The sequence below is a fragment of the Sinocyclocheilus grahami genome, unplaced genomic scaffold (genome assembly GCF_001515645.1).
Source record: "Sinocyclocheilus grahami isolate Dianchi unplaced genomic scaffold, SAMN03320097.WGS_v1.1 scaffold6.1, whole genome shotgun sequence".
NCBI classification, from domain to species: domain Eukaryota; kingdom Metazoa; phylum Chordata; class Actinopteri; order Cypriniformes; family Cyprinidae; genus Sinocyclocheilus; species Sinocyclocheilus grahami.
The window spans coordinates 72018-81542 of NW_015505185.1; the positions used below are offsets into that span (position 1 = coordinate 72018).

The following is a 9525-nucleotide window of genomic DNA, read 5'->3' on the forward strand; positions in this document are numbered from 1 at the left end:
GGTTTTATGTTTACGCGATGCGATGCAACGCAATGCAACGCAACGCAATGCAACGCAGCGCAACACGTAAAAAGACAGTTTTTGACTTATTCATTATAATCCGTAATTATGTCCCCACTGGATGCAACAAATGCCTCGTTTATAATGGGTTTTAATGTTTTTGTCTCGTCGCTCTGGCCGGGACATGGCATCACAATATGGTAAGGGACATAACATTTCTGTCACACGCTTGAGGTATTCGGCCAATCACAATGCACTGGATAGCTGGCCAATCACAGCACACCTCGCTTTTCAGACCGATGAGTTTTGTAAAAATCGACGCGTTTCAGAAAGTCGGGGCATAGAGGAGAAACAAGAATGTACAGTATGTGGAAAATAATGTTTTTTGAACCTTAAACCGCATAAACACATTTCATTACACCAAATACACAAAATCATGTTCTTTTTAGCAACAACATATGACCCCTTTAAGATCGCATTTAGATCTGCCTCAATGCAATTATCAACCACTATAATTTATTTTTCATTTTTGATAATCCATTTTGGGTGACATAATATGGAACGAGAGACCTGTTGCTACTTCCTTTACATTGCATCTTTAAGTCTCCTGCTTCTCAGATTTTTCTTCTGAGGAAAGACCCTATAATCTCACGTTTCCTTCAGATTTTCAAAAGTGATCTGAGTTTGAAGTCTCAAACAATGATTGGATTTTCCAAGATTTTAAAGTCTGCAATCAAACATCAAAGATTTCAGTATGAACTCAAGCACTTTTCAATCAGATTTTCCAAGATTTCAAAGTCAAAAGTAAGAGATTTCAGTATAACTCAATAATTTTTTATCGAATTATACCAAGACCAAGTAATCTGAGCTATGTAAACCCCATTTTAGCGCTCTAATCTTACTGTATGTCGTCAGTTGCTGTTGAATGATAACTGTTGTCTATTCATCTATTGTCTAATTAACGTTTTTGTCTATTTTTATTTCTCCTAAGGAATTGTTGGAGTAACACGCTTAACTGTGAACCCCATTGAGTCTCTTGAGCGATGAAAGAGTCTACAATTTTTCTCTGGTACAGACAAAGACACTAATTGTATCTGTACACGCACACATGCACGTCTCCTGGCTTCCCTTCTTTGGTGTCCTCTGATTTTCCAAAACATCTTAGTGAGGGAGCGAGTGAGAAAGAGAGAGGGAGAGGGATCATCATAGGGTCTCTGTGGAAATTTTGGTGTGGTAGACAGGCCTGCCCGGTCTGCTCTTTATTTAACAGTGGGAGTAAAGAGAGATGAGCACTGTGTGTGCAGATAAATATAGTGTGAGAACAGGCAGTCTGCTAGGGAACTCTTCACGACCTAACACCACTAACTTTCTCAGACCGAGAGAAAAGTTGAGTGAATTACAAGATGCAGGTCATCAACGACCATCAGTACACACACTCATGTGGCCAGATACAGTGTAGTTTATACACAAGAGATAGCATTGCATGCCAGAGAGAGATAGACCACCTACACACAAAGTTCTCCGACACACACACTCTCTCAATCTTGTGGAAACACAGCAGGTTCTCAGTTAGAAGATGACCTTCTAGGCACTCTTGGCCAAGAAAGAAGTGCAGAAAGAGACAGAAGTGACACGCACATTCAAACGTGTCCAGCTGCTCCCTCGGGTTGCTATTAGTTTGTAATCGTAATGAGGATGAGAGAGTAGGGGAGAGCGGCTTCAGGGCGAGCCACAGTGGAAAACCTGCAGAAATGATGTCAGAGCAATCGCGACCACCGATTGGAGTGGAGATTCCCGGCGAGAGCCTATAAAACCGGGAAAGACAACAGCAGGAACCAGCAAACGCAGAGAACGTGAGAAATTCCAGGAACTGCACAGTGTCCATCTGTCCATCCCCGTGTGACTGAAACCAAATCAGATTAAGGGTAAGAAGCCTTGGAGAAAGACCAACCTGCATGTTCCTACAGGGCTGTGTAAGTGTGTGTGTGTGTGTGTGTGTGTGTTTGGGTGGAAAGGTGAGCAGACAGGTGTATTTGAAGACGTTTGTTAGGAGTCGCAGTAGAATAATGCTGGTTAGTTGGTACAGAATCTGCTGTTTGATAAGCAACTGTGAATTTGTTTGAGCTCCAGGGTTACGGATGAACCAGTATCGGAAACATCCTGTTGATGTTGCATTACTGCAATAGTGACACAGAGGTGTGAAATCATGTCTGGTATCAGAGAACCGTTGAGAGTGTCTTTGAGAGAGCAAGTGTGTGTGTGTGTACATGCAGGGTGTCCAGTAAAGTGTGTGTGGGCAATGGGAGATGGCTGGAGTTGTTTATTTTTGGGGACGGAAAATGCTAAAGTTAGCCCATGTTGCTGGACAATGCATTTCCCCATTCGTGGGGTGGGAGAGAGGCTGCATCTCGAATGCCAAGGACGGTACACTCTGGGTCAAATGATAGGTGAAAATGCATTACTGGGCAGTTTTTTTAAAGATACTCTGCAATCCTGCAAAAGAGTTTTGAAAGATTTATAGGAGAAATACTGTAGCAGGTGTTCATATTAGGTGAGAAAAATTAGTTACACAACATTAAACATTTAAATGAACAATTAATAAAAGGACAAAACTAATAATGGGTTATGCAAATCATGGATTACATGATTCAAGGTCAGAATTTCTCAAATGCTACATTTAGATTTGTTTGGATTTTTGTCTATCTTAGCTTTGTATATCTATCTATCTAACTATCTATCTGTAGCCTTTTATTAGATGTGGTAGGGGTTTTTACTAGTCACTGGATTTTGCATTTATTTCATATATATATATATATATATATATACATAAGTAATTCAAAAATAAATAATGTTTAAAGGAATTTTCACAAATATCAAGATGAATGTCATTGTTACAGTTGCAATTAACACATCTGCCAGCAGACAGCAGTCAAAAAGTAAGATTCAGTGCTGCATCATAATCTAAATAAGGTGGTTTTAGAAATCAAAAAAGTGAAAGAGCTAAGGCAATAGTGTTCTCATAAAATATTTACTGTAAATAAATTGATCATCACTATAAAACGTTTACGCAAGTGATACGAAACTACAGTAACGTGCAGTCCCGCTGTGAGGATGTTTTTGTGTGAGTGTGGTTAAGAGTGTGTTTTGGGGACACACAAGTAGGGGTGCAGGTCAGAGTGTGTGTTTGGGCTGAGTTCATGTGTTTGTGTAGAGGGTGTGTGTTAGAAGCATTCTCACACTCTCGCGGCTGCCGGACCGCCCAGTCAGAGTGTATTTTCACAGATGGAGTCTGGATGAACGTAAACACCGCCCTGTATCACAGTAATTCAACACGGTGCTGAAGCTGAAGTGTGTGTGCGCACGCTCAATTGACAATGCACTGACACAGAGACATAAAAACTGTAATCACTGAAATTATGTTGCTGTATATATATATATATATATATATATATTTATATATATATATATACTACCTTTTTTAAGAAATTCAATTTCATCAACAAAGATGCATTAAAACTGATCAAAAGTGATTCCTGTAAAAAATAATTATCATAATTTCCACAAAAAAATAAATACAAATAAAATAAAAATGATGATAATAATAATATTTCTTGAGCTGCAAATCGGCATAGTAGAATGACTTCTGAAGGATCATGTGACACCTGAAGACTAGAGTAATGGCTGCCAAAAATGTTGCTTTACTAGCACAGGAATAAATTACATTTTAAAATATGTTAAAATAGAAAACAGCTATTTTAAATTTAAATAATATTTCACAGTATTACCGTTTACTGCATTTTCGATCAAATAAAAGCAGCCTTGCTGAGCATAAGAAACTCCAAGACCCCAAACTTTTTGATGTTTTTTTTATAATAGGCTATTCGATTGTCAATAATCACATTGTTAATTGTATTGTAATTGTATTGTAGATGCTGGGTTGTGGATGTGTGCTGCTCTCTGGTCTGCTGACATTGACCTTGTTCCACTGCAGTGTGGAAAGTCTTCATGTACCCCAAGAAAGATCAGAGGTGAGTCCAGGTCTCGCTGATATATAAATATATACAAACTGTATATGAGAGAGAGAGAAAATAATATTATATTATGCATTTTGTGAGGAAGTTCACTCTGCCGGTCCTCAGAAACACAAAAATATTTGTGTACTTAACTTAATGTACATGATAAGACTAACTGGTGCATGTGAGAGATAAACTGTCATCTGTCTGAGTGTTCTATAAATACAGTGGGGATTCCCCTTGAGAGCCTCTGCAGGAGGCAACCATCACCCTCTCCTTATGAACATGAGCTACCTGTCTGAGAACTGACCCACTGGGTCACCCAGTCTGTCACTCTTCCTGTTTCTTCATAGGAAATAAACCAACTTTATTATTGCATTTTAAATGGTCTTGAGTTGGTCTCTCTGGGGTGATCAAGCTGCTGTTTTTTGCAAGCCCAAGGGGGTCGACCAGCTATAACTTGCTTGATAAAGGTCGGAACCATATCTATCAGCTGGACCCAGTGAACTTGGGACCATAAATATCTAGCTTGGTCCAGCTAGAACCCATGTAAAACCAGTCTACCGCCTTAAAATGGTGCTTTGATGATGAATTGTCCATTAGAGAGAATGAAGATTTTTTTTTTAGGAAGACTGAATTTTCTGACAAATTTGAAAACTGGTGTAACTGATTGAAACATAATTTGCATTACACCATGCATTTCCATTTATTTCCAATCTAGTATGTGGAACCATCTGTCGTGGAGGGCCGCAGTGTCCAGCAAGGCCAGACCGAGCAGAAGACCTCAGGAGTCGTGAATGCTAAAATCCTCCTGCACGACCAGCTGGTCCGACTGGAGAACGATGTCATTGAGACCAAGAGGAAACGCAGCTTCCCTGGATCCAACACGCCTCTTGACCGCCTGTCAATCAGCACCATGGATCCCAAAAGCAACAAGCAGAGGTAAGAAATGAGAAAAAGGAAACACTCTTCTTTTAGTTTGGAAACAGAAGGAAAAATTATTCTAGCCTGTGAAATAATGTAAATTAGAATGAACCCAAACAGATAATGAACCATAGCTTTGACTGGCCATGGCTCGTCAAAGTACAGTTTTTATTGGCTGAAATCTGTCATGCACAGCTTGATAGCTTTGTATGAGCCTGTTTGTGCTTTTACAGTTCACTAAGTGCAATAAATGCTTTGTCTGTAGTCCCACTGGTTAAAGTTACTTCTTTTTCTTGGGTGGAGTCACTGTGGTGTGGATAGAGGTTTTGTGTGACATAAGAAGTGTCTGATGCTGATTTACGGGAACGGACAGTCCAACTGTGCTGATGACTGTAGCATCGGACTTCCAGTCAATGATCAAAACTGTTTTATCTCTGTGAATGATTTGATCTCCCTGCTGGACGGGACATGCAGTGTAACTCAGCATGGCCTGAGGCTCTGACAAGGCTGTATCTAAATGATCCTCAGCACTTGATAAGATCAGGACAGAAGCCAAGAACAGCAGCGAAAGCACCACGCCATGCATTATCAAATCTCAACACATGAATCCATCTGTCATGAGCCTGATAAACACATGAAAGCTCACGAAAACCACTGCGTAGTTATGTGACTGTTCCATGGATCCTCAGTAAATATATTCACCTTGTTATTCACCTGTTACTAGACTTCTACATTTTCTCAAGAAATCTTTCAGATCTTCTTCCAAATCTTGAGTTTTCCAGACAAAAATCGAGACATGGCCATAGAACAAATGTGGATTTAAAAACAAAACTCTGACCCTAGGTTGCAATACTAATAGACTATTACTAGTAGCACTGGAAAACTGGCCTCCTACTCAATAAATACTTCAGTATACACTCAATTTACCAAAAAACCTGCAGGATAAGAAAAAAACATATATTAGAAATTACCAGTAATTTTTTTGTTACATTTCTGGACATTTCCTTCAACCCTAAAACCTGTAAAAAAAAAAAAAAAAATCAATATGGAAAATGTCTTCATATTAACGGTACATTGGGACATATTTTTATGTGTTACTATATGTTAAAGTGGCATCACTGACCTTATGTTGTATGTCATCCATTCATTATTGTTGTTTAAAAATGTGTATCTTTTTATTTTATTAATTGTCACTCATATGAAATAATGATGAAAAAAGAAATCAAACATCATGCCAAAAATTTGGTTGATTCATCACTTTGGAAATGAAAGGTCAAGTTAAGTGCATTGCAAGTTGTCCATGCTTTGTGAGATATAGTCTTTCATACAGTATTCTCTGTAATATACATTTTAGCAAATGTTAGTTGGTCATTCCAGGTATTCTATGTGTACAGAACTTTTGTAACATGTACTAAGTGTACATTCTATCCACCTTATATTGCAACATGCAAGTAAGCTATTTTATGTAAATGTGAGACTTCATTAGGATTCTTGGGTATTGATAAATAACTAGAAGAATAACAAAGCACAGTTAATGGTAAAACTATTTGCGCTACAAAACAGTGTGTTTATAATTATATAATTAAAATAATATGATGAGAAATATCAGTTTGCAATATCAAGCAGCACAATGAGTTGTTTTGTACAGCTAAAAATAACTGGAAGTGAAATAACACTGGAAGCCACATTCAAGTTACAAATGGAAGTGCCAGCTCTTAAAGCGATAGTTCACCCAAAAATTCTGTCATTAATTACACACCCTCATATCGTTCCAAACCCATAAGACTTTTGTTCATCTTTGAAACACAAATTAAAATATTTTTGATGAAGTCCAGGAGCTTTCTGACCCTCCATAGACAGCAAGGGTACTACCACGATCAAGGTCCAGAAAGGTACCAAGAACATAGACAAAATAGTCCATGTGACATCAGTGGTTCAATTGTAATTTTTGGAAGCTACGAGAATACTTTTTGTGTGCAAAGAAAACAAAAAAAACTACTTTATTTAACAATTATTCTCCTCGGCATCACCCTACACCATTCTGGAGAGTATCACATATGCGCGTACTTTCCTCAAGGTAAACAAGGTGCAGCACATGTGTTATAGGTCAGCAACACCAACCAAATGCGTTGTTTACATGCAGATCAAAGCACGCGCATGCGCTGTGATACTCTCCGAAATGGCTCTAGGGTGACGCAGAGTCGTCGTGTTGTTGAATAAAGTCGTTATTTTTGTTTTCTTTGCGCACAAAAAGTATTCTCGTAGCTTTTTCATGAATATTTAATTGTGAACTATCCCTTTAAAGGGTTAGTTCACCCAAAAATTCTGTCATTTATTACTCACCCTCATGTCGTTTCTGTGAGGGTGAGTAATTAATGTCGATCTGTAAAATAATCCATGTGACATCAGGGGTTCAACCGTAATTTTACGAAGCTATGAGAATAATTTTTGTGCGCAAAAGAAAAAAAAATAACGACTTTATTCAACAATTCGTCTGTGCGTCACCCTGTAGCGCCATTTTGGAGAGTATCCGCTGGACGTAAACAGCGTATGCTACAGGGTGATGCGGAGGAGACAAATTGTTGAATAAAGTCTTTTTTTTCTCTTTTGCACACAAAAAGTGTTCTCGTAGCTTCGTAAAATTACGGTTGAACCCCTGATGTCACATGGATTATTTTACAGATCTCCTTGCTACGTCTCTGGACTTGGGAACATTTCAGTTGCATTGCTGTCTATGCAGGGTCAGACAGCTCTCAGATTCCATCAAAAATATCTTAATTTGTGTTTTCCGAAGATGAACGACGGTCTTACAGGTTTGAAACGACATGAGGGTGAGTAATTAATGACAGAATTTTCATTTTCGGGTGAACTATCCCTTTAAGAGTCGTATGTTAGTATGCTTAACGATACTCACATTTTGCCACTCAGCAGTATGTGAAGGAAAAGGGAAAGAACAGTAACCCACGATAGTGAGTGAGCGACTAAACGGTTATCTAAAGCACATGGCTGATTTCTTTGCGTTATGTCCGCAGGAAGGTCGTTGAGTTGCCGCGGCGACGAGTCAGCATTCCCATTGACCGGATTGGCGTAGGCCGTCTTCCCAGCAGCCGAGGATAGACCCCGCCTCTGACCACGCCCCGACAAACAGGTAAGTAAGATCAACGGTAATCTTTTGTTTAAATGTATTGTAAGATGAAAATAGCATATACTGCAAATGATATTCAGCATAATATGTTGTATTTTGTATTTATATGTTGAATGTGTATTTTGTTTGTTCTTTGTTCCACAGAGGGTAATATCGCAGGTAGATGATATGCATGATAAGCACACCAGCCGGCTACTCACTAACCACTGAATGATCTTAGCGTTCTCAACACACCTTTAATCATCTGCTCCAGAGCTATTCTGATTTAGACCTTATATCTGATCAAACTGTTTATTTCCAGTTCTGACTCATCATCATATAAATTCAACATCTAAACTGTATTGCTTTCATGAAATGAGTTCCGTTTATGATGTCAGAAGCATTAGCCAATCAGAGAGGAATCTGCTCATGGCTTCCGTTATTGCACATCTCAATATTTACTCCAGTGCCTCACGACTTCTCGCTTGCTGTAATATACATAACTATTGTCATTTTCTCACTTTGACTGGAGGCTGTTCAGCCTTGACAATAAAACAGATGAAAATCTACAATCTGTCTTGTCTTATTTCAATTCATTAATGCAAGCTGCTAAAATATTTGCAGAATAAATGAGATTGCAACTTAATTCTGGTGCTGATTAGTGAACGCGTCTATGATTGTTGATAGGCTGGTTGGTGTTGATCCTTTTGGTTACCCTTGTAATTTTTTGTAAGTGAAGACACTACTGTACAAGGAAATATTTAGCCTACTTGGGGAATAGAAGGACAATGAAAGCGAACTCTTAATTTATGGGTAATAAGTTGACAGACAAATAATAAAGCTATCACACAACGTTATATAAATACAGCAAGTAATGCACCAGGTTTTTTAAAAAACATTTATTTAATATTACATCAATTTGTGCAAATATAACAATTTCAGTGCATTTTTTATAGAAATGTCTAGTGGTTTTTAATAGGAGTGTAACCATTCTAAAAGTATAACATTTGTGCTGAGATATGTAGGTGTATAAAATTACAAATTTCTTTAGGTATAAATGATTTATATCATTATAAATATAAAGATGTATATTATATCTTTTGCTTATGTACTATATGGTGTCATTGAAATACTTGGCGTAGTAAACTTTTTTTATTATATTTGAAAGAAGTTTTTCATATGCTTTTTCAGGCTGCATTTATTTGTGCAAAAATACAGTAAAAAAGTAATAATGCGAAGTATTACTACAATTGAAAATAACCATTTTTTATTTTAATATATTTTAAAATGTAATTTATTCCTGTGTTAGAGAAGCCACATTTTCAGCTCCAGTCTTCAGTGTCACATGATCCTCCAAAAATCATTCTAAAAATATGCTGATTTGGGTGCTCAAGAAATATTTATTATTATGATCAATCTTGAAAATGGTTGTGCTTCTTGCTATTTTTGTGGAAACTGATCTTT

General features: G+C 37.7%; 1 protein-coding gene across 1 annotated transcript; it reads left to right on the forward strand.

Annotated features, from left to right (window-relative positions):
- The first annotated feature begins 1842 nt into the window (after positions 1–1842).
- Positions 1843–8613, forward strand: ostn (osteocrin). Its single transcript, XM_016274225.1, has 5 exons — positions 1843–1925; positions 3930–4028; positions 4735–4955; positions 7970–8085; positions 8227–8613. The coding sequence occupies exons 2-4, from the start codon at positions 3930–3932 to the stop codon at positions 8052–8054; spliced, it is 405 nt and encodes a 134-aa protein (XP_016129711.1). The 5' UTR covers positions 1843–1925; the 3' UTR covers positions 8055–8085; positions 8227–8613.
- Positions 8614–9525: the final 912 nt, after the last annotated feature.

What these genes read in the sequence shown, in the direction of transcription:
- ostn (XM_016274225.1), top strand. Translation starts at nt 3,930, where the DNA reads ATGCTGGGTTGTGGATGTGTGCTGCTCTCTGGTCTGCTGACATTGACC. An exon ending in TACCCCAAGAAAGATCAGAG is followed by an intron (nt 4,029 to 4,734) that starts GTGAGTCCAGGT and finishes TTTCCAATCTAG; the next exon opens with TATGTGGAACCATCTGTCGT. An exon ending in CCCAAAAGCAACAAGCAGAG is followed by an intron (nt 4,956 to 7,969) that starts GTAAGAAATGAG and finishes TTATGTCCGCAG; the next exon opens with GAAGGTCGTTGAGTTGCCGC.